This window comes from Panulirus ornatus, chromosome 9 (assembly GCF_036320965.1).
Source record: "Panulirus ornatus isolate Po-2019 chromosome 9, ASM3632096v1, whole genome shotgun sequence".
Lineage (NCBI taxonomy): Eukaryota > Metazoa > Arthropoda > Malacostraca > Decapoda > Palinuridae > Panulirus > Panulirus ornatus.
In genome coordinates, this window is record NC_092232.1 from 51,457,482 (window position 1) to 51,483,349 (window position 25,868).

General features: G+C 43.9%; 1 protein-coding gene across 2 annotated transcripts in view; it reads left to right on the forward strand.

Moving 5' to 3' along the window:
* LOC139750419 (uncharacterized) overlaps nucleotides 1–25,868 on the forward strand; it is a 263,814-nt gene that overhangs the window by 234,061 nt on the left and 3,885 nt on the right. For both annotated transcript variants that reach the window (XM_071665196.1, XM_071665197.1), the window contains exons 8-12: nucleotides 8,713–8,985; nucleotides 9,326–9,468; nucleotides 10,006–10,125; nucleotides 11,377–11,506; nucleotides 24,865–25,019. In XM_071665196.1, the coding sequence (XP_071521297.1) occupies nucleotides 8,713–8,985; nucleotides 9,326–9,468; nucleotides 10,006–10,125; nucleotides 11,377–11,506; nucleotides 24,865–25,019 (821 nt within the window). The remainder of the gene's footprint in view (nucleotides 1–8,712; nucleotides 8,986–9,325; nucleotides 9,469–10,005; nucleotides 10,126–11,376; nucleotides 11,507–24,864; nucleotides 25,020–25,868) is intronic.

The window sequence follows — 25,868 nt, forward strand, 5'->3', positions numbered from 1 at the left end:
GGATCGATCGCGAGAAGGCCCCCCTCAGCCCCCTCCCGAGCATCGGTAATCCATCGCAATCGGGATCAGACATAAAATCGGTTCTTTAGCTCTACAGGCAAAGTTTCTGGCCTCTGTGAGTTGGCCGTAGAACACACACGTCTTATCATTTGATACATGGACGTCCTCCTACACTCCCCTCCTGTGTGGGGGGAAATGGTCCTTGGGTCGAATCGCGGGTCGTCATGATCGTCCAAGACTTAGTAGTTAGGGCAGCCGCCTCCTGTGGTGGATTGAGTGGCAGTCGATCATCATGGGCCTTCCCACAGCTGAGGGCTAGATGTAGGAGGAAGACCAGAGCGGGAGAGGTTCCTTCCTTCCTCCCTCTCCCTCTCTCTCCGCACCGGGTGAGCAGAGACACGATCAGCGGTGTGATTGCTACAATGACAGCCAAGCGAGGTATCCCACCTCTTGTACTACACTTCAAGTGTAGTGTAGTGTAGTGTCAGTGTAGTGTGGTACTGTATCAGCGTAGCGTAATAAAGTGTGGTGTAGTATGAGTGTAACGTAATGCAGTGTGGTGTAGTATGAGTGTAACGTAATGCAGTGTGATGTAGTATGAGTGTAACGTAATGTAGTGTGGTGTAGTATGAGTGTAACGTAATGTAGTGGGGTGTAGTATGAGTGTCACGTAATGTAGTGGGGTGTAGTATGAGTGTAACGTAATGTAGTGTGGTGTAGTATGAGTGTAACGTAATGCAGTGTGGTGTAGTATGAGTGTAACGTAATGCAGTGTGATGTAGTATGAGTGTAACGTAATGTAGTGTGGTGTAGTATGAGTGTAACGTAAAGTAGTGTGGTGTAGTGTGAGTGTAGCGTAATGTAGTGTGAGTGTAGCGTAATGTAGTGTGGTGTAGTATGAGTGTAACGTAATGTAGTGTGGTGTAGTGTGAGTGTAGCGTAATGTAGTGTGAGTGTAGCGTAATGTAGCGAGGTGTAGTGTGAGTGTAGCGTGATAGCCTATGAGCGTGATAAAAAGTGTAGGGGCTTGTGTGGTGTCCTGCCTTTTGATGGCGCTAGGGATTTGATTGGTTCATTGGACAATGGTGGGTTTTATGGGTTTGTGTGGTGTGCCCTGGCGTGAGTGGTGTTAGTTTTAGAGTCTGTGTGGTGTACTGGATTATAGCAGTGGTAGAAGTTTGTGTGATACACTGGATTATAGCAGTGGTAGGGGTTTGTGTGATACAGTGGATTATAGCAGTGGTGGAGTTAATTCTTCAGTACTGGATTACGTTTGTTGTATGTGTTTGTGTGGTGGAAGGGATTGCAATACTAGCAAGGGATTTGTGTAGCGTAGTAAACTATCGTGTTTTTTTAAGGGGCTAGTGTGGTGTAGTGGACTATGGTGGTGTTTGTGGTAGGAATCCATAAGAGATTTTCTGGTTCTACTGGTCGCGATGAAGCTAACAGCATCCCTCTACATGGGTTCGATCCTCGATATAGGCACACAACAGGAAGTATACAATCCAGGTGTTCCTTCCTTCTGTGGCTGGTGAGGACCTGTGTGCCACTCTGGGTCAGGGGAGAGCACCAGAGCTGGGCTATACCTGGCCAGCAGATAGTCAGTTCGAGTTGACCCAGAGGTACCTGTATTTGGGGACATGGTCCTCACTGGGAGTCCTGGCCAGCCCTTATGTGGATATTGGCTCCAATGTCCCCAAGGATATCCACGTCCTGGGACATGGCCCTCACTGTGAGTCCTAGCCAGCCTTTAGCACGACTCTCGGCTCGAGAGTCCCTGACATCCATGTCTGGGGACATGATCCTAATAGACGACACAAGCAGTGAACGTGTAAGGGTTTAGTTGGGTGGGTCTGCGTGTGGCGACTTCACCTCGAAGTCTAAAGATGTTTATATATATGTTCTTTCTACATGATGAATTGCAGTGTACTCGCTCGTAGACCTAGGGAAGGAGGTGACCAGCTTCAACCTGCACACAGGCCACGCAGGTTTGGACCCACGAATTACACGAATTTAGCCTTTTAAACAGGAATATCTAGCATCAATATTCACAAGAGGGAAAGTACAGATTCTGTTCTCTTGAGATACGACCATTTCTATTCTTCCCCAGTGTTTAAAAAAGGAGAAATTTTCTCGCTACTTTTTTCTGTCATCTCGAGATAAATTGTTTGACGAAGTTTGGAAATATTTGTCGATATTCATTTATTGCCTTCAATGGAGATATTTGGGTAGAAGTAGGTGTAGAAAACGGAGTAGTAGTTGTTGGCTTTTTCTTGTTTTTGTTGTTAGTAAACAACACGTGGCGTTATTTGTTTCAGCCGATGAAAAGAACGAGACTTCTGTTTAGTTAGATGTCACATACGTTCAGCCATGTCAGTTATCCCCTCCTGTATTACCACTTTCCAAAAATGGACAGAGCAAAAGAGCCAAGAGATAATTTTTTTCTTCTGACGCTCAGTCTTCCATTTCTGGCGCTACCCTCGCTCAGGAGGGAAACGGGGGGAAACAGGAATATAACTAAATATATGAAAAACGGAAAATTTTTTGCTTCGCATTCAATTCGAAAGTAAATATTCACGTGTATTCGAAGAGAACAAAGCAATATATTGCTCTCATGAAAATGGAAAACAAATTTTCAATATTTAAAAAAAAAAAAGCATAAAAGATAAATGCTAGAGTAACAAATATAAACGACCAGAGCAGAGCATTTTTCACAAACGTCTCTTCGACACTTCTGGGTCTTGGGTATGTGAGGTGGGGAAACACTGGTCAAACGCCTGCTTTTGGCTTGGCTATGGTGTTTCCAGTCCAGTGTTTCTAAATTGTGTGTTTTTTCCATCCCCCACAGTGTTGTATATATCTCTTGTATAAGGTGTTGTATTTCTCTTGTATAAGGTGTTGTATTTCTCTTGCATAAGGTGTTGTATTTCTCTTGTATAGGCTGTTGTCTTTCTCATGTATGAAGTGTTGTATTTCTCTTGTATAAGGTGTTGTATTTCTCTTGTATAGGCTGTTGTCTTTCTCATGTATGAAGTGTTGTATTTCTCTTGAATAAGGTGTTGTATTTCTCTCTAGTGTTTTATTTCCGTTAAAATTAAAATTTTGATAGAAATAAGGTCGGTCGAGATGGTAAGGTAATATTCAATATGACTGTATTTCTTGAATGAGGACAATGAGTAAGTGAGGGTAGATGAATGAGGATAATGAGTAAATGAAGTAGATGAATGAGGACAATGAGTAAATGAAGTAGATGAATGAGGATAATGAGTAAATGAAGTAGATGAATGAGGATAATGAGTAAATGAAGTAGATGAATGAGGATAATGAGTAAATGAAGTAGATGAATGAGGATAATGAGTAAATGAAGTAGATGAATGAGGATAATGAGTAAATGAAGTAGATGAATGAGGACAGTGAGTGAGTGAGGGTAGATGAATGAGGATAATGAGTAAGTGAGGGTAGATGAATGAGGACAATGAGTAAGTGAGGGTAGATGAATGAGGATAATGAGTAAATGAAGTAGATGAATGAGGATAATGAGTAAATGAAGTAGATGAATGAGGATAATGAGTAAATGAAGTAGATGAATGAGGACAATGAGTAAGTGAGGGTAGATGAATGAGGACAGTGAGTGAGTGAGGGTAGATGAATGAGGACAATGAGTAAGTGAGGGTAGATGAATGAGGACAGTGAGTGAGTGAGGGTAGATGAATGAGGACAATGAGTAAGTGAGGGTAGATGAATGAGGACAATGAGTAAGTGAGGGTAGATGAATGAGGACAATGAGTAAGTGAGGGTAGATGAATGAGGACAATGAGTAAGTGAGGGTAGATGAATGAGGACAATGAGTAAGTGAGGGTAGATGAATGAGGATAATGAGTAAATGAAGTAGATGAATGAGGACAATGAGTAAGTGAGGGTAGATGAATGAGGACAATGAGTAAGTGAGGGTAGATGAATGAGGACAATGAGTAAGTGAGGGTAGATGAATGAGGACAATGAGTAAGTGAGGGTAGATGAATGAGGACAATGAGTAAGTGAGGGTAGATGAATGAGGATAATGAGTAAATGAAGTAGATGAATGAGGACAATGAGTAAGTGAGGGTAGATGAATGAGGACAATGAGTGAGTGAGGGTAGATGAATGAGGATAATGAGTAAATGAAGTAGATGAATGAGGACAATGAGTAAGTGAGGGTAGATGAATGAGGATAATGAGTAAATGAAGTAGATGAATGAGGATAATGAGTAAATGAAGTAGATGAATGAGGATAATGAGTAAATGAAGTAGATGAATGAGGATAATGAGTAAATGAAGTAGATGAATGAGGACAATGAGTAAGTGAGGGTAGATGAATGAGGACAATGAGTGAGTGAGGGTAGATGAATGAGGATAATGAGTAAATGAAGTAGATGAATGAGGATAATGAGTAAATGAAGTAGATGAATGAGGACAATGAGTAAGTGAGGGTAGATGAATGAGGATAATGAGTAAATGAAGTAGATGAATGAGGATAATGAGTAAATGAAGTAGATGAATGAGGATAATGAGTAAATGAAGTAGATGAATGAGGACAATGAGTAAGTGAGGGTAGATGAATGAGGACAATGAGTAAGTGAGGGTAGATGAATGAGGATAATGAGTAAATGAAGTAGATGAATGAGGATAATGAGTAAATGAAGTAGATGAATGAGGACAATGAGTGAGTGAGGGTAGATGAATGAGGACAATGAGTGAGTGAGGGTAGATGAATGAGGATAATGAGTAAATGAGGGTAGATGAATGAGGACAGTGAGTGAGTGAGGGTAGATGAATGAGGACAATGAGTAAGTGAGGGTAGATGAATGAGGACAATGAGTGAGTGAGGGTAGATGAATGAGGACAATGAGTGAGTGAGGGTAGATGAATGAGGACAATGAGTAAGTGAGGGTAGATGAATGAGGACAATGAGTAAGTGAGGGTAGATGAATGAGGACAATGAGTAAGTGAGGGTAGATGAATGAGGATAATGAGTAAATGAAGTAGATGAATGAGGATAATGAGTAAATGAAGTAGATGAATGAGGATAATGAGTAAATGAAGTAGATGAATGAGGACAATGAGTAAGTGAGGGTAGATGAATGAGGATAATGAGTAAATGAAGTAGATGAATGAGGACAATGAGTGAGTGAGGGTAGATGAATGAGGATAATGAGTAAATGAAGTAGATGAATGAGGACAGTGAGTGAGTGAGGGTAGATGAATGAGGATAATGAGTAAATGAGAGTAGATGAATGAGGATAATGAGTAAATGAGGGTAGATGAATGAGGATAATGAGTAAATGAAGTAGATGAATGAGGATAATGAGTAAATGAAGTAGATGAATGAGGATAATGAGTAAATGAAGTAGATGAATGAGGATAATGAGTAAATGAAGTAGATGAATGAGGATAATGAGTAAATGAAGTAGATGAATGAGGATAATGAGTAAATGAAGTAGATGAATGAGGATAATGAGTAAATGAAGTAGATGAATGAGGATAATGAGTAAATGAAGTAGATGAATGAGGATAATGAGTAAATGAAGTAGATGAATGAGGACAGTGAGTGAGTGAGGGTAGATGAATGAGGATAATGAGTAAATGAAGTAGATGAATGAGGATAATGAGTAAATAAGTCTTTTGTAGGATGGAAAAACAGATTTTGAAACGACTGTCTCAGAATTCAACATTATCTGTTTTCAAGTTTTCAAGTTTGAGCTCCCTTTCTCTTGGAGAAGCACATCACAGGATTTTTTCCAATTCGCATTTCCCTATAAACTTTCCACTGCAGTATACTCCCTCCATACAAGGTGGTAATCCTTCTCAGCTTGTTGTCTCCCCGGTCTGTCTGACAACAGTATCTGTCCTGGCCTGTCTGGCAACAGTATCTATCCCGGTCTGTCTAACAACAGTATCTGTCCCGGTCTGTCTGCCAACAGTATCTGTCCCGGTCTGTCTAACAACAGTATCTGTCCCGGTCTGTCTGGCAACAGTATCTGTCCAGGTCTGTCTGACAACAGTATCTAACCTGGCCTGTCTGACAACAGTATCTGTTCCAGCCTGTCTGACAACAGTATCTGTCCCGGTATGTCTGGCAACATTATCTGTCCTAGTCTGTTGACAACAGTATCTGTCCTGGTCTGTCTGACAACAGTATCTGTCCAGGTCTGTCTGACAACAGTATCTGTCCTGGCCTGTCTGGCAACAGTATCTGTCCTGGCCTGTCTGACAACAGTATCTGTCCCGGTCTGTCTGACAACAGTATCTGTCCCAGCCTGTCTGACAACACTGCTAATTTGAGGGGAGCCGTCGGGCAATCATTCTTGGCCCTGGGATCAATGTGGGATCCGTGTCCTGAAATGACTATAGAAGGATTACGGGGATAGTTTGGCCGAATGGTGATTAGCAGACTGGCTAATTGAGCAGTTCATTCAAGAGATCAAGTTCAATGGAATCTAAGATTAACCCCACGAGTAATGGAAAAATTATCGTACATCCGAGAGAGAGTACGTGTGTATGTGTGTGTGTGTGTGTGTGTGTGTGTGTGTGATATATCTTGCATGGAGATATGATTATTGAAAGCAAATACAATTAATTGTGAAAGCTATAGACGTTTCATCTATGATCTAAGATGTGAAGACAACGAAGAAAACTGAGAATTTACTTATATAAGTAACCATAGCTGTGTATGTAGTAAGGTTTGATACCCTGACGAGGATAAGTGAGAAGTAGAAGTAATTTCTGAAGTGGTTTAAGGTTAAGAGAAAGAACGAATCAACAAAGATTCCGCAGTGGTGGACATAGCCAGACATGGAGGGGCTTTGTGACGTATGTACCCTGGTGCTGACCAACGTAAGACCAGTTCCATTTTACACCCAAAGTTTCATGCGCAAGAGGGCTGGGTCACAGGCTGATATGAAAGCATAAACATGGTGGTAAAGAGATGGAGGACTGCTTCACTCATCTCCCCTTGTCCTCCCTCATGAGGAGAACGAATAAAAAAGGGGGGAAAAAAAAAGGGAGGGAGAATGACTGAGAGTAAGAAAATAAGAAGGATATATTCCCATTATAAACTCCCTTCCTCACACTTCCCAACGCGTCCTGATTCATATTAAATATTGATTGATCCACAAGTAGTCTTGGGGTGTGTGAGAGGAGGAATATGAAGACGGGGGAGCTTACAGGGGAGGAGAAGATGTTCGCTCCAGCGCCATAGCTTAGTTTTAATGAGACAGAAAGCACGGGCCAGCCAGCCTGACAATGAAGGTATATTAGGATCCCAGGCATTACATGAACACTCCTACTACGTCAGGAGGTTTGTACTTCCCTGTGGGGGCGGTGGCTACTGCTGTTCTACAACCTACAACCATGTCCTTTCCAGTGGGATAATTTCTGCCTCCTTCTAACCCCCTAACTCACGGAGGAGAACGAATGAAAAGGGGGGGGAAAAAGAGGAAGGATGATAGAGAGGATAAAAATAAGGAGATATTGCCGGTATAAACTCCATTTCTCACACTTCCCAACGCGGAATATCAGTGAAGGATGACATTAAACGAAATAACGCTAAGCAGGAAGTAAACAACGTGGCAAAAGTTCACTACAGGGAGTCCAGTATCGGCCTCCTACCTTACGACCTGCAATATACAAGTTGTTTGTTTAGGAGGATTGCCATCAACAGAGATACCAACTGATAAGTGTGTAATAATAGTTATCGTTATTAGACATCGGAACATGGAAGATATATAATGTCCCAGCCGGTTCATATGTCCCAGTCGGTTCAAGGGGCATTTTTCTCACGTATGGACACAGTTGAGTTGAGCAAACTGGAGTAACTCTATCTTTTGTACACATCAGTGTTTTAGAACACTTCCCATTTTCTCCTCACTCACCCTCATCGCCAACCATATATTCCAGCTCCGTCTACCATTTTCTCTCACTTCCTACCACACCACTTCGCCACTCTCCTTTCTTATTCACCACACACCATCTTCCTCTAGCACCATCTTGTATTCCTCAGCATCTGTCTGTCAAATAAGAAAACGGTGTATGGTTCTCTCTCCCTCCTGCATTGACTGGGTCGATTCCTCTCCTTGATCTCGACACAACCACAGCTCGAGGAAGGGTGATGGATGGCTCGCTCTTGCCTCGAGGAATCGGACTCGTTCGTTCTGGTTGGAATTTGAATGGACCAGGAAGACAATAAATATTGGGCATATCTGGCAACTGTTTATGACACTTGTCGTGTTGGGGGGGGACGTGTCTACCAGGCTGCTGATCGTGTGGTGTGATGTCTCTACCAGGCTACTGATCGTGTGGTGTGATGTCTCTACCAGGCTGCTGATCGTGTGTCTACCAGGCTGCTGATCGTGTGGTGTGATGTCTCTACCAGGCTGCTGATCGTGTGGTGTGATGTCTCTACCAGGCTGCTGATCGTGTGGTGTGATGTCTCTACCAGGCTACTGATCGTGTCTCTACCAGGCTACTGATCGTGTGGTGTGACATGTCTACCAGACCGACCGTGTGGTGTGACGTGTCTACCAGGCTCCTATGGCAGAGCTTGAGCCATTGAGGGACCACGTCTGCACAAGACACATTTCGGAACTAGAGGACTTACGTCACATGTACTGATGTCAATTTTTCCCACTGTATTGTGACAGCACGTAAAACTAACACTGTCTTTTGGCCTCTCAGGTTACAAGGGACGGTACTGTGAGGAGCAGACTAACTTGTGTGAGTCGGTGCCGTGCAGTAACGGTGGCACATGCACGGGGAACCACTCGAGTTACAGCTGCCTGTGTCCCATAGGCTGGGCGGGACCACAGTGCACCGAGCCAAGCCCGATGTTGGGAGAACAGGCTCCCGAAGACCCACCTGACGAAGAGGCTGACTGCACCGCGGGGCCCTGTCTCAACGGCGTGTGTGTCGAGACTTCGACTATGGGCGCCAAGTGCTTCTGTGTGCCTGGTGAGCTCCCGCCGCTACTCACACACACACACACACACACACAAACACAAACGTCTCTTTTGCCACCAAAAAGGACTCTTGAAGGATTCTAAATGACTTATAAACGCCCTTACTAGCATTCATATGATGTTGAAACGTGTTGATCTATGTCTCACAGTCTATCACGAATGACATCCATGTTTTAACCAGAAATCATTATCATTTATTAAGTCTTTTATGACTGACGTGACTTGTGAGTCTATGAACTTAAAGAAAACATCAGACGAGAAGCCCACTTGGTGCAGGACCTGGGCAATGTTCTCTCCCAGGACCTATCCACTTCCCTCTACCTTGCCAACAGGTTACGGCGGTGAGCGCTGTGACTTCGAATACAACGAATGCGATTCGAACCCCTGCGAGAATGGTGGCACTTGCACTGACCAGATCGGCGTCTACCAGTGCCATTGTGGCCGTGGCTACACCGGCGAACGGTGCCAAATCAAGGTAAGATGTCCTCCTCACAAGTTTTGAAAAGCGGAGACACAGAGTAACTCAGGGTTAGTTTACATTACAGTGGCACTAAGTTCTCTTCAGATGTTGAAGCGACGGATAAAACAGCTTTATGAAATAGCCAATTATTTCATCACGTGTAAAAAAGGTATTTGTTTCCTATTTTCCCTTCCCAATTCTACCGTCCCTGATAGCCCTCATCAGTGTATATTTTCCTCGAAGGCAGACGAAGAGTGATGCGAAGACCTGATTCTTTCATACCCAGGGTTTTCATCGGCGGGGCGCCCCTCAGCCCCTCCTCAGTATATCCCAACGTAGATCGTCATTCACCTATGGGACACCTGAATCCCTAGGGATAATAGATGGCTATACACATACATTAGTAATTCGTTACCTCCACAGGTGATGGAGGTATTCTACTACTACCATCGATGGAGGAGCCTGAACAACGTAATACATTACTACGAATGACTTGTAGCGACCTCTTTGCTCCACAGTTGAGTACGACAATGACCATCTCCTCTCCCTCAGTATGATCTATGCTCGCCGAACCCCTGCCCAGCCAGTCGCGTCTGCGTGGACAAGGGCAACAGCTATTCCTGCGAATGCCTGAATGGTCTGAGTGAGGACGACTGTGGCCCCCACACACAGGTGAGTTGTGGCCAGAGACTGTTGAGTTGTGGCCAGAGACTGTTGAGTTGTGGCCAGAGACAGGTGAAGTTGTGGCCAAAGACTGTTGAGTCGAGTCCTAGAGACAGGTGAAGTTGTGGCCAGAGACAGGTTGAGTCGTGGCCAGAGAAAGGTTAAGTCGTGGCCAGAGACAAGTTAATTTGTGGCCAGAGACTGTTGAGTCGTGGCAAGAGACAGGTTAAGTCGTGGCCAGAGACAGATTAAGTTGTGGCCAGAGACAGGTTAAGTTGTGGCCAGAGACAGATTAAGTTGTGGCCAGAGACAGATTAAGTTGTGGCCAGAGACAAGTTAAGTCGTGGCCAGAGACGGGCAAATCGAGGCTCCAGACAGGTAGATAAAGGCTGAGGACGGGTAGACAGACACCAAATGGCTACACACATTGACAGGTCATGAGTAGACAATGACAGCGCAAGGCCACAAAACCGATTAGGTCACGAGCGCACGAAGGTAGATTGTGGCCAGATAGGTAGATCCTGCACACACACACACACACACACACACACACACGAAAATGGAGGCAAAACAAATTCAACCGACATCACCCACACGTTCCTCACATACGTGCCTCACAGACGTCTGGGAGGACCTCAGACTGTGGGCCTGAGAGCCACACAGACTTCCTCATCCACTGGACACATCACAGGGGAGAATCAGAAACATCTGTGTGCGTAAGGGAGCGACGAGTTTTGGCCCATCTGGTAACCAGAAGTGATGATGACAGAAATGCCTCACTATGATGACATTAACATAATATTACACAGAGACATCGTCCAGAGGTAGCTTGGTGACATCAGGCAACGTCAGATGACCCTGACATCATCCAATAGCAAGACAGACATCATTTTGTAACAGCCTAGCGACATATATTGATTCTACATGTCAACACCGTGGTGTGTGGTTGGCTGTGGTGGTGTGCGATGACAGGTGTGTGGTGAGTCACCGAACACAGGTTTGCAGCAGTGCTGAAGAAGAATGACATGTTTGTGGCAGTGGTGAGTTATGACAGGTGTGTAGCGGTGGTGATGATGGTGGTAAGTGGTGACAGGTGTGTGGTGATACGCCGAGTTAAAACAGGTGTTCTGGTGGTGGTGGTAGTGAGTGCTTACACCTATGTGGTGATATGCTGAGAGATGACATGTATGTGTGGTGGTGGTAGTAGGTATGTGGTAAGTAATTACAGGTGTGTCTTTCTCTTTCTCCCTACAACCACAGCTGTGCGCCCCGAACCCCTGTGACAACGGAGGCACCTGTTGGATCGTTCCGGACTCCCACGTATACTTCTGCGCCTGTCGACCAGGATTCACAGGCACCACCTGCCAAGGTATCCTGCAGGAAGCTCACGGTGAGTGACGCAGGGCCAAGGGCAAGGGTGGGGGCACCACGCCGCGCAGGGACCGATTCCTACAGCTGCCCCCCCAGCGGCGCGCCCCAGCTGCCCCAAGGGAAAGAACCAAGGGGGGTTGGTTTTTTTGGGGGGGAAGGAAGGAAGGTACCTGAATTCAAGGTGGATATTGGGCCGAGCTCCTTCGTAGAAACTGGAGCAGACTCTAGATAGAGGGAGAGAGATAGCTGGTAGAGAGAGACATTTGTCAGCTGCTGGGAGATAGAGGGAAGGTGAGACAGTCCTCAGAGATCGTTTGGGAAAGAGAGATAAAGATAATGAAGTGAGGTGCCACAGCTAGAAGAGAGATGGAAGGGAGGTTGGAGAGATAGGCAGTGAGAGAGCTAACAGAGAGATGGTGGGGTTAGGTGGTATAGACAACGATATGGCAGCTCAGAGAGACAGGACTGATTAACTGGTAGAGAGACAGGTGGTAGTGAGATAGTGAAAAAAAAAGCTGGTAGAGAGGATAAAACTGCTTGGGGAGGGAGATGGTAGAACAGCTGGTACATATACAGAAGTTTGATAAGAGACTGTTGGACAGGTGGCATACAGGGACTTAGCCACCTGACAAATGATTGGACAGGTGGGACAGAGGTGACAGGATGTGTAGGAGAGAGAGAGAGAGAGAGAGAGAGAGAGGCTGCACCACAAGGTAATGGGAGACAAGACCTGTTAGCTGCATGAAAAGGATGCCACAGTTGAAAATGGGATCACAGACTGGATTCAACGAGGACCCCTGTTTCGTGGGCGTGGCTGATATAAGGGCGTGGCAGGTATATGGGCGTGGCACCGGACACGTGTAACAGCTTATAGGTGAGAGACGTCACATGCAAATGAAACCACCAGTCAAGGAGGTCACAAATAATGGACAGGGTGACTGAAGGGGCGTCGGAGGCAAGGGGTTTACAAATGAGATCGATGAGACATGGCAGGAATAAGACGTAATAGATAAAGGAACCGGCCTTTTCTAATGGGTTGGATCATTCTAATGGGGGCGAGAAGATAGCCTCTGTAGAGGGAAGGAAAGCTACAGATAATAGAATCTAGGGGAAGGAAAGCTATAGATAATGGAATCTAGGGGAAGGAAAGCTATAGATGATGGAGTCTAGGGGAAGGAAAGCTATAGATGATGGAGTCTAGGGGAAGGAAAGCTATAGATGATGGAATCTAGGGGAAGGAAAGCTATATATAATAGAAATTAGCTATGATATGAAGCACAATCATGTGGCATTCGAAGTCCCTCAGTTGCACACGAGGTCGGTAGTATCCGCCTCTAACAGTTATACAAAACACCATCTGACGAGGCCATACCTAAATCATTCTTGGTTGAATTTGTTTGGCCTGTTAAGAGGCTTTTTAGAGAAGACATTAATGAGGATTTTTTTTCCCCCTATGAGAAATTCAGACAAACTGTCGTCTCGGATCGTTTAGGGTAGCTGGTTGTTTGGGCTCTAGTCCTATCATCTGCCAGGGTCATTAAAGGCCATCAAGCCACATCCACCAATAGAAAGATCGGTAACACCTTCTTCAGGTGTCGAGGATAAATTCCAAGACCACGTACACCCTCAACTGTGCATGTGACGCATGGCTACGTGAAGATTCGGACAAATGACTCAGTCCGTATCTGAAGCACTTGGGCTCGACCCATACCGCACAGGACACAGCGAACCACCTGTGCTGAATCGCCTCGCAGACGTATACCTGAGATGGAAGCTGATTTCGGTGACTCCCTTAATGCCTCATGAGGCATCATAACCTTTTGGGTTGATAGACGATCTTTAGATAATCCAGCAGAGGCTCATAACACACACAATTGACGGTCCGTTTGATGATATCCGAATCAACTAGAATCGTTTCTCTCTTAAACTCTGAGGATCAATAGGACAGTTGACTGGAAAATTAGCCTCGCTACCTTATACATGTCCTCTAAAATGAATTAAAAAAGATGGTCTATATTCACAGAAATTCGTGGAAGAAGGGTTTGGTCGAAGGGTTCGGTACTCTGTTTCGTATGAGCGAAACTGCTTCGTTCACCCCACTTCATTCGCCCTGTTTGGTGGTGTTCAGAGAGTTTGCCTCTGTTGTGTCTGTGAGAAGACATGAGGGAGGAGGTCTCCTCTCTAACAGAGTGGGAATAAGTAAGGTGAGCGCTAGACTAAGCAGTGGTAAATGTAACTTCGAGGAGACTATGACAAAAGAAGGGCCTCATTCGTTCACATCCGCTCTCCAGCTGTCATGTATCAACGCATCCAAATCATAACCCCCATCCACAACCAGACCCCCCTTGACCTTTCCATGGTTTCCCCCGACCGCTTTATATTCCCTGGATCAGACCATTGACAACACGTCACCCTCTGTATACTACATCGCTTTAATTCACTCAATCCCTTACACCTAATACGCCATCCATCATGTTTAGGTCCCAGTCCCTCAAAACCTGTTTAAGTTCATTCTTCCGTCACCAATTCGGCCTCACCTTTCTCCTCGTCTTCTCTTTGTCAACCTCTCCTCACTCATCTTCTCCATACGTCCAAACCATTTCAGCAAACCCTCTTCAGCTCCTGCAACTAAACCTTTCTCACTACCGCACCGCTCTCTTACCCTTTTCTGATCTTGGGCACATAAGTCCTTCAAACATAAGCATACCTTTGCCCATACATACAGCGACCTTTCTTTCCATACGCTCCTTGTTGCGCACAGGAACTTAGCTCCTTCACCCAGCCCAGTTCAGATTCATAGTTCCATCCACCTTTTGCCATGTCCCCTCCATTTTCCTCCAGCTTCCTCTATATTGAGACTCATTCTCCCATCAACCTGTCCTTCATCCATCCTAAACTTCATAAGCTTACTTTTCTCTACGTTAAATATGAACTTTTTCATTCATTTCACAGATTCTCCCAAACTCATACACCATCTTCTGCAGTTTCTCACTAGCATCTGCCACCAGAGCCGTATCATCAGTAAACAGCAGCAGATTCACCTTTCAGCCTCATCCGCTCCTCCCCCTTGTCCTTTCCTTCAAAACACTCCAGATTCGTCCCACTCTCCAAGATCCTCCCACTTATCGCCCTGATTACCCCATAACATGAATAGATTAAACAGCCATAGTGACATCACATAACCTTACGACAGACCCACCATCACGTGGATCCACTCATACTACTCCCCTCCTACTCGCACACATGCCTTACTCTCTCGATAGAATATCCTCAGTGCTTGTAGCAGCTTTCCTCCCACACCATACTTCATAACACCTTCCACAGAGTATCTCTATCAATATTATCATACGCTTTGGCCAAATTTATAAATGCCACATACACCTCTTCCTCGTTCTCTCAGTATTTCGTCCATTCCAAAAACCTGATCCATGCATCCTCAACCACTCCTAAACCCACACTGTTCCTCCTCAGTCTGATGCTCTCTACGTGCTTTCACCCTCTTAATCACTACCCTCCCATGCAGCTTAACAGGTATACTCAACAGACTTATGCCTCTGCATTTTGAACACTCACATCTATCCCCCCTTCTGCATTTTGAACACTCTATCCCCCCTTGCCTTTGTACAGTGGCAATATACAAGCATTCTACCAATCCTCACACACCTCACAATGATCCATACATGCAGTGAAAATTCTGACAAACCAATCAACAACACAATTCATCCCCCTTTCGTAAAAAATTCAAATGTAATCCCATACACTCTAGCCGCTTTCCCATGCTTCTCTTCACCAAACACACCACAAAAAACTCACCACATTTACCACCCTGTCATTGAATATATTCACCAGTCTTTCAATAAAAAAGGAATATATATATATATATATATATATATATATATATATATATATATATATATATATATATATATATATATATATACCGTAGGCTGAGCTAAGTATCCACTTTATCGACTAACCACTAAGGGTGGATGAACAGCTGGGTTGACTGTGGACCAACTTGTCAGAACCAGGAGTCGAACCTACTCGCTCGACCCTGGGCGGGGGCCCGTGAACATGTCAGGTATATGTAACCCCGAGCCTCCTGGCTGGTCTACACCATGTCCTTTATCCTTCAGTAACGTACGTGTGGTAACCCCTGTTTGTTACATCACATCCCCGTCATCAACCAATGAGAACCACATTAAACTACTCTTTTGAAGTTCCCATTTGTCCATATTATCATCCCTTAACCGTATTTTTTTGTTTCCTTATTTTTCCCCTCTTTTACCTCACTGTAAAGCCAGTCAGCGAGGTAATTACCCGCTGTTTATACACTGGGAAATAAGAAACGATTTTGATCGTTCTAGTACGTCGGTCGTCTTCGAAATGATTATTTATCTTGTGATAAATTGGACTAAACGCGTCTTTATTACGCCTCACAGTCAACGTAGAGTAGAGAGTTACTCTACAAGACTTTGTTTTAGGGTATGAGAAAGATATGTGTCTTGGGCTCTTCTGGAAATTAAAATTTCTATGCTATTAAAGATACCTTTTAAAACACACGAAAGATCATTATGTGGGTAAGGCGATATAGGTCATATATATATAGTCCTCCCTCTCACCCTATCTCTACAGTGATGTCACTGTCCTCAGTACAGATGTACAGAGTCTCCCGTAAGACCTCACAGCAGCTAGTGTGTCAGTCTTCAACAGAAAACTCTATAAAGTAAATAGGAATTAACACAGTCATAGATCAGTGTTACCTCTGGCTATAGAGTCTCAGGTGATGTTCAAGCCATCTGTCTCTGTTATGGGTTGCGTCTCTCACATGATATCTTACTCGCTATCGAATTATAGATTATTAGTGTACAGCAGTAGTGAGGATATTAATCATTTTTCACCTTACGCATCACCTGTGATTAGATCAATCCAGGGTTATAGTAATTAGTGTTTCGTGAAATTACATTATTAATCATTTTCACCTTACACATCACCTGTGATTAGATTACTCCTGGATTATAGTAATCAGTGTTTCGTGAAATTACATTATTAATCATTTTCACCTTACACATCACCTGTGATTAGATTACTCCTGGGTTATAGTAGTCAGTGTTTCGTGAAATTACATTATTAATCATTTTCACCTTACGCATCACCTGTAATTAGATTAATCCTGCATTATAGTAATTATTCCTGAGTGAAATTATATCCCTAACGATCCTGATGTAGATTATCTATCTGTTCACCACGATAACGTTTTCTCTCAAAGTTCTGCCAAAAAAAAATGACATTTGTCAAAGGTCATAACCCCATCACTGGTAGACGGAGCGCCTCCCTATTGTCATGGGGGAAATGAGGAAAAAATTACGATCTTCAGTCATCTGTAGATGAAGGAAATTTCCTTTGAAACGTATAGACGCCTCGGGGTCTGCTATGGTATTTCTTCTATGGAAATATATGGTGGTCAAGTGCACCCATGACCTGAATCAAGAGGAAGGAGATATGGGGAGGTCAAACTCATCCTGACCTGGCATAAGATGGAAGAGATATGGTGGTCAAACACATCCCTGACCTGGCTCGAAAGAGAGAGAGAGAGGAGATTATAGTGGTATACCCGGCCACCGGTGACCTAAGGCTGACCTCAACCACCAGTGACCCCCAGGAGTAGTACAACCCCGCCCGCCACTTGTGATGAAAGGAGAATTTGCCATCGCCCTACAGCCAGGCTCCGCAGCCTCCACCCCCACATCTTGTCCCTGTTGATCATCTGTTGTACCTACTTACGTTATGAGAACATCTCTTGTACTCACATGACTGTAGTAATGCATCACTTGTACCTACTTACTTAACTAGATAATATGACGAAAGTAATACATATGTTATACCTACTTACGTGTCTTTAAGTAATATATATGTAGTATCTACTTACGTGACTGAAGTAATGGATACAGTGTACATACTTATTTGTCTAATGTATACATTGCCCCTACTTACATGACTAAAGTATTGTATCTGTTGTACCTACTTACATGTTTAAAATGATGTATCTGTTGTGAATACTTACAAACTAAATTGATATACATGTTGTACTTAAATGTCTTAAGTAACGTATTCCATGTACGGAAATGACTAAAGTGTTATATATGTTGTACATACGTGTCTTATATATTGTGTATGTTGTACCTACTTACGTGATAAAAGTAATATATATGTTGTACCTACTTAAACTATTAAGTCATGCATTGTTGTACTCACATATCTAAGGTAATGTATTTGTTGTGCCCTACTTACATGTCTTAAGTAATGTATATGTTGTACCTACTTACATGTCTTAAGTAATGGATCTGTCGTACTTATATGTTTACAGTAAGATCTCTGTTGTACCTGGTAAAAATGTCATATATATATATATATATATATATATATATATATATATATATATATATATATATATATATATATATATATATATACACACACTAAACACATCATATCATCCATTTCTATCCTGACCACCGAGTTGACCAATGGCAGTACTGCCAGGCGTAAAGTCTTTAGATTCTGCGATTTCTTTATTTTTTTAGATGTTTTTACTCATGTTCACCTGACCTGTTCATTGCCTCTTATGAACATTCTTCTACCAACCACGACTTCAGTTTTCAGATTATCTTACACGAACGAATTTAGTTGTTTAATGTTCATACTTTTTTCCTGCATATATATATATATATATATATATATATATATATATATATATATATATATATATATCTTTGTGAGACTGCTGCAGCACTCAGGGAACTGGCCACGTCCACCGGTTGGGACCACAGGTCATAAAGTGATGTGTGTGTGTGTGTGTGTGCTGCGAGTACTGGGCAATTGAGTAACAAATCATGAGCATGAAGGGTCTTGGGATACGTTGAGAAGGTGTTGATAATGTTGTAGTCATAGATGATGATTGGAGTGTTCACAGGAGAGTGTGATTCGCTTTTGTCTAGAGAGTGTGGTTTCCGATGGGTGTATGGCTGGTGGAGTTTGAGATGGAGCTGGGAGCTCTGTTGTTTAGTGCCTGTGTGGTTTATCTCAGCGTGTATGTGTGTAGAGGTAACTGGAAAGCGAGGCGAGGGCAAGCTTTATATATCTGCCAGGAGGAGAAATGGTGGTTAGTTGCATAGTGGTTTGGGTGGGGAGGGAGTCTAGCGCAGCCGCTGAGAACTGAGTTTGGACTGAACTTGGAGGATCTTCGTTTCATTGTGAAGGTACCGTGTGTCTGTGAACGCTTAGCAGCCAGCGAGTGTTCAGAATGTACCATTTTTTTTGTGTGGTCTGCAGCTTTGATTATATTTGCTGTTGCAAGGGTTGAAGACCTGGCAGGTGAGGCGTAGTTTAAAGTGGAGCGGATGAATTGTTGGTATAGGGATGTTAAGTGGGATTAGAACTTCCTTGTCCAAACCTGGTGCCAGGTGGTGTTCTGAGGGCGCTGTGGTTTGTGTATAGCTTTTGTGGTGATGTATATGTGTCATATAGGATGACCGGGCCATCACCTCGTAGTGTGTGAATGTGTAAGATGTCCGAGTATGACAATTGGTCCGGCATGACAGCCGGGGGATACCTCGGTGCTGCGCTCCACTCAGGAGCAGGGGACGTATGGAAACCCCTTCATTTGGGGCGGGAAGACTTTCCAGTCGGCGGCGTGCCAGTTCTCTCGTCCTGAGTGTAGACTGGAAGCTCTTCTGCAGCTGGTTGTCCACCCTCTCCTTGCCCATGGTGCCACAGCAGGGAGGTGGGCCTTGTTGGCACCTTTGATGTGTGACGCCAGTCCTCATGGGCGTGTCCATGTCTCCACCTCTCACAAAACTGCCTCTGTTCCTACACACGTCATTCCACCTGTACAGTCACTATCCCTTTATGTTGATCATCCTCTGCTCTTTATACCAAGTCGTATATGGTCGGCTTTTTCCCCCCGCCACCGCCGCCCCCGTGTGTCCTGTATATTCATCTATGTATATATACCAATGTGAAGAAACGGTCGGTCTGGCTACCAAGGACTGTTGGCTATTCGTGCAAGAGGTCCCCCTCCATCCCTTCGTATCAATGTAGTGCAAGGATTCCCTCCGCTTTTTGTTTTCTGGCCTTGGATGGGTAGATGTGTGCGGGTGTAATGCAGTGGTCCCAGCGCGCCTCCGTGTGTTCCCCACCTAACTGGCCTACCGTCACTGACCTTTGGCATGGTTACAGCTCCGTATGAACGTATGTTAAGTCTTGCATCCGCTCCACTCCTCCTCGTTCTACTCCAAGTCTCTCATACAAGAGATTTCTACTCCTTCATCTTCTTCTTGACCAGTGAAGTTCTCAGTCCCTTTTGCATGACATAGTTATGAGACTCAGTAGATGTATCCTCTCTTATCATCCTCTGCGCATGCGTCTGATTATCACATATTCTTGTTGCTGTAGTAAAGGATATATGTATATTTATAACCCACGTCCATTGGTCCATAGGGAAGTTATCTTGATGAAGATTAGACACCTACCTTATCTACTGTTTACCAGAGATGTATATACCGATATACATCGTCTTAAGAGAATCATGCATGTCTAGTTATAAAGATTTTTTATACACACACAAAACCTTCAAGTTTCTAAACGTGTTTGACGTTGTCGAAGGTGAACAGATCTTCCAAAGGTGCAAAGATGAGACAACCAGAAGCATGAGAGATAAGAAGTAATTATGTATCTTTTTATTATGAGAGAAATGGACGTATGGAAGAAGATAAGGATGCTAACATTATACAAGAGTTTTTGAGGTTTTATGATATTACAGAAGCCCTAAGGATGGGGCTCATTAGCATAGATCTCCCTGCCCCTATTGTAGAAATAGGTAATTAGACACACATACACATAGGCTAGTGTGTGTGTGTGTGTGTGTTTACACACATAGGAGTAAAGACATGGTACGTATATACAAGGTTAAGAGACAAGGCAACACGAGAGTAAAACTCTCTTTCCTCGTAACACACAAATAGTAATCACACACACACACACACACACACACACACACACAAGTGCACCAGACGGCTAAGCAACGTAACATCTAGCTTAGGACTTAAGATTAAGCTACAACAACAATAAGATCCGGCTCTCATTTGAGTGGGGGCAACTAGGAGAGAGAGTTGGATCCCCTTAAGACAACAGTAAACTGGCGTCCAAAGTATCAGGTAACCTAACCACACAAGAGCGTGGCTTTGTGGAGTGGAAGGGTCGAAAATGTAGATAATGGCGAATATGGCAAATTTTTTTTATCTGCTTTTAAGGGCATAAGGCGTCTATACACAAACGTTACACCGATGCTTTAGATTAGGGTATCCATTTCGTGAAGGACGAATAAATTTCTAAAAGAGGTTAAAGGTCTCAAGACGACCCTCTTGGTCATCCCAGGGTCACACCGGGTTTACCATACACCTTAGGACCCATTGCATGGAGGGGTTTCCCTGCAACACCGAGGCAATAGAAGAGGTTCCTGCAGGATGAGGAGGTCGTGGACGAAATTCTACTCCTTTCCCTCTAGTGACGATGACACAGACGAGTTGAGGAGGACCTTCCGATGTCATCGGATAAAGTCGGATCAGCATCCAACTCTGTAATCTTACCCGGAGTTAGCGTTGCTCACGAGAGCACCATCTTCCCTCCTGATTCGGTTCGTAAGATGGGAAGTTCATTACGGACTTTTTCGTGCATCATGAATTCTTACGACGGATCTGCTGCTGCTTCTGCTGTGTGTGTGTGGGGAACAGCTGACGAGGAAGTGAAGTTCCTTGCGAGGCTAATTGTTTAATCAGATACGTGCGAGAGTTTTGAAACTTGAGACAGCCTTTTGCTGAAACTATAGGCCAAAAGCAAGCAAGCAAGCGCATGCAAAACCGACAGGCGGGAGACTTTGTATCGACGCGTGACACAAAAGCACGGAAGTAAAAGGTAAAGATCCTTGTTCAGCTCGAAGAACAGGAGTGTTGTACTGAGGGGCGAGAATGAAGGTACGATTTTTCCAAAGTCAGCCACAGAGTCCAGACTAGACCATGATTAGATCTGGAATGTTGAGAAATTAGGTTTCACACAAATCTTTTCTCCAATAATCACCCAGGGCTGTACTGACTGCCAACATGAGAGGGGAGTTCTGCCACAGACGAGGAGACGAATGGTTTAGGATCGCCTAAGCTGGAAAACAGATCAGTGAATTATCACTCTAATTCGAGAGATCCTCTTAAAGAGATGCGCGGTGTATGTTGGCAGAAGTAACTTCCCGAAAGGCTTGTGTGAGGAAATTGACGTGGATGCACACAGGACATGGTCAAAAATGAAATCAAGAAATACTGTCTTAAATTTTTGGGACATTTTCTGGATATCGTCAAGAGGATGGAAGAAATATACGTAGATAAAATATATATATATATATATCTTCTTTCATTCAAACCATTCGCCATTTCCCGCGTTAGCGAGGTAGCGCCAAGAACAGAGGACTGGGCCTTTTTTGGAATATCCTCACCTGGCCCCCTCTGTTCCTTCCCTTGGAAAATTAAAAAAAAAAACGAGAGGGGAGGATTTCCAGCCCCCCGCTCCCTCCCCTTTTAGTCGCCTTCTACGACACGCAGGGAATACGTGGGAAGTATTCTTAATCCCCTATCCCCAGGGATATATATATATATATATATATATATATATACAGACACACACACAGCGAACTCTGCGAGTACAAATTACCTTTGTCGAGTTTGTGAACCATGATGGGTACCCCCTTCGTGTGATGAATGTGGAACATCCTAGCTCACAGCTCAGCAATATCCTAGCTCATAAGCTGGGATGTTCCTCTAGGAACCAATAATCAAACTGGAACAGACAGGTCTCGCTAAGGTCCATAATCCCATCCAATAAGGTCGGCAAAGAAGCCTCAGAAGGCTATGCCTTCATCAGCCAGCCTAGTGGTTTATCTCTTTCTTCATTTTGTTGTCTTCGTCGGGTCTGTGTCTCCTTAGCGTGTCACTATAGAGTGGCATTAGGTCTCTCTGCCATATCTAGAGCATCTTGAAAGATGAAGTAAGCTGCGAAGGAATGATGGAAAATACCTTTGAGAGAAGTGATGGAAGAGGGAGGGAGGGGAGGGGAAAATACGATAGAGTCGCGCTTTGAGGAAGTGAGATTTGATACAAGTGTGGAAAGACTCGCCAAAACTAAGCTTAGCACGGGATCTTGCCATTGTCAGATCGTACTCGGGTGTGCCATTACTGGCACAAGTCAGGTGTGTGTGTGTGTCTGCTCAGGGTGCCATTACTGGCACAGGTCAGGTACGTGTGTGCTCAGGGTGCCATTACTGGCACAAAACGTTCCGTAAGTGACTGTAAGGTAGTGAGGTCTTCGGCGGATGTACGTGTCTTGTATACGATGCGTCGAACTGCTTCGTGGAATTATACTAGTCTGTCGCACATCCAGTAACATCACGGGTCTTTGCCACAAGGGTTTTCCTTTCAGTGATCTTGGATGTGTCTCCTTGATCTAATTCCATCGGTTGCTTTAGAAAAGAAGATACAACAGGCGGAGCCCATCACTCGTTGATTTAGAAAAAGACAAGACGTATTAGGTTAACCGGAAGGGATGACTGGATAACCCAGGAGACACTAGTGATCCTCTCTGTTGATGTAGGACACAACTGGAGGCATGACTCTAGTCAGTGAGCGCTTTTACCACCGTCCCTCACTCTTGGCCGATGTCGCCCTTGGCGTGGCGGGTTTCTGCGGAGCGAGGGGTTGCAATTATGAAAACCGCATTTGCTGGGATCACTGTTTACTCTATGTAGATGGAGGATGTGTTGATATATATATATATATATATATATATATATATATATATATATATATATATATATATATATATACTTGTCTCGGAAACCTCTTCCACTAAGATCCTACAGCGTTTAGGTAGAGTCACGTCCAGTGGACGAAACCATGGGTCAAGGAGTGTTTTGATACGCGTACGTCTAGATGAAGTGAGCGAAAGAACATTTATGGGGCAAGGGTTCCAAGTTTTCAGTAAAGTTACATTTTGAGCAAAGTGGACGAAAAAAAGTGTATCTCGCATATGTCTGGGGAGTGTAGTTTTAGATGGGTGCACGATTGGTGAGGTGGGATTCAATTGAAATCCAAATTAGCTAATGGGTTCAGGACTATGGGAGTAATGCTGCTATTAACATCATCCAGTAAGTGATTAGCGGAGGGGGAAAGAGTTGCCTGAGGTCTTGAAGCAGGGAACGTAAACTAAGTGCTCACTGAAGGTGTATATAAAGTCGAAGACCATTCATCATCCCATCATCCACTCTCGGGTGTGCCTGCTGCAGATCACCACACACACACTCCCTCTTCTCACGTTCACCTCACCTGCAATATTCTATTTTCTTTGGCTCTGGCGTTTGCTTGCGTCTCACTCAGACTTCCTCCACCTCGAAGACTTGTCCTGTCACAGACGCATGTGTCTTCAGCAGGGCGGCATCATCACCAGCCACTACACCAGATGGACCCAGGGCGACAAGAGGTCTCACGCACCCTGCATGCTATCTCAGCACCTCATCATTCTATGCAATCACCTGTGGAGAGACTGTTATCTGGACGTTATCTCTCACCCAACTATGTACTCTGGTGAAGGACAAACGCTTACTTAAGACAGTTCTCATGTTCTGCACGTTGCTCATAAATGTGACTCTCTGATACTCAAACAAACTGGACCCCGTTAGAATGTCTAAAATTCTTTATCAAGCGTTTATTTAATACTTTTTTATATTAACTAATTTCTCTCGTAAAAGTTTCCGTGAATTATCATTAACATGATTAGTTTTATTTTATTGATTGTAATGATGATATCTTCCTTAATCTATATTCCTCCTCTAGGTCCATTTTCCTTTACTTTTTCTCCCCCATTTTATGTTATCTAACATCTATTCTCCCCTTCGTTATGATGTAATCTATTCTTCTATGTCTTTTTAAACTGTTCCTCTCTGGTGTTCCCTTATTCCCCCAGCAGCATTTCCCTGGGTTATATTTCAGTTACCTGTCTACCTCAGTTCCCAGCCTCTGCCACACTCATATCTCTTGCACTCGACCCCTTGCCACTTGACCTCGTACACTTCTCTGGCAATTGTTGATTTAGAATCTTCTTCAAAACACTAATCCTTCTTCAAAAAAAGTATGTTTGTGTACGACTCTCTGACTCTCTCTCTCTCTCTCTCTCTCTCTCTCTCTCTCCGTCTGTCCGTCTCCTTACCTCTCCCTGTCCCTCAGCCTCTCTCTGTCTCAACCAACACCATTAATTCCCCACGTCTTGGCTCCGCCCGTGCAGATGAGGCGGTGCCCGAGACGGTAGGAGCTGTGGCCACGGTGGAGTCCGTGCCTCTAGATGGCCACCTGCCTATGGACATGCCCCTCTACCACCTGAAGAACATCTACGTGGCCATAGCCACCCTGGCCTCAGCGCTGCTCATCTTCGCTCTCGTGGTAAGTCCAAAAGGGTCCTCTTGAGTGACGAGCCATCCAGTGGCTCGGTTCGCTTCTCCTCATGCCAACGTTTCAGTTATCTTGTTTCGAAGATAACTTAACAAGCCAAAGGTTTGGGTGCCAATGGATCAGTTATCTTGTTTCGAAGATAACTGCAGAAGTCAAGGGTTTTTATGGTGCTAAGATATGAGAGAAATGTGCGAGAGGAAAGGTGAATATCTTAATCAATCTGTGCACTTTCTCTTCCGTATTCTCACAACCTTATGTGAGCCCCATTGGAAAAGGGAGGACCTTAAAAAAATATGGAGACTTAAATTTTAGATAGACCGATTTTCACACCGATCTGACCACCAGGCCAAGTTAGGCTCGGCCCAGCTTAAGCTAGCTCAACCTGGGCTGGGTAAGGTTAGAGTTAGGTCAGTGGAGAACTGAGGAAAGGTTTTTATGACCTTACTTAAACAAATGGAGGGCTATAACAACAAGCAAGGTACAGTGAAATAGTAATTTAAGAGGGAAAAAAACGCTCGCCTTTTATTTTTTAAAACTTTTAAAATGAATTGACGTCAGCCATATAGTACACTGGTTTATGGCCTCCAAAGTTTCTCAAATTCTATTCATTCTTTTTTTTTTTACATTTTTTTTGCCTTCGCTATTGAAATTCACATGCATCTGTTGCTCTACCAATGTCCAGCAGCGGTCATGTGGTGTAGGGACTGGCGAGATATTGAAATAAACTAAAGGATCACCAGAAACGTGTTCTTAGCTAAGAGGAAGAAGAATAAAGTGTACAACAAATGAAATACGTCATACACACAGAAAAACAACACAAAAATCCGGTCGAAGCCTTAC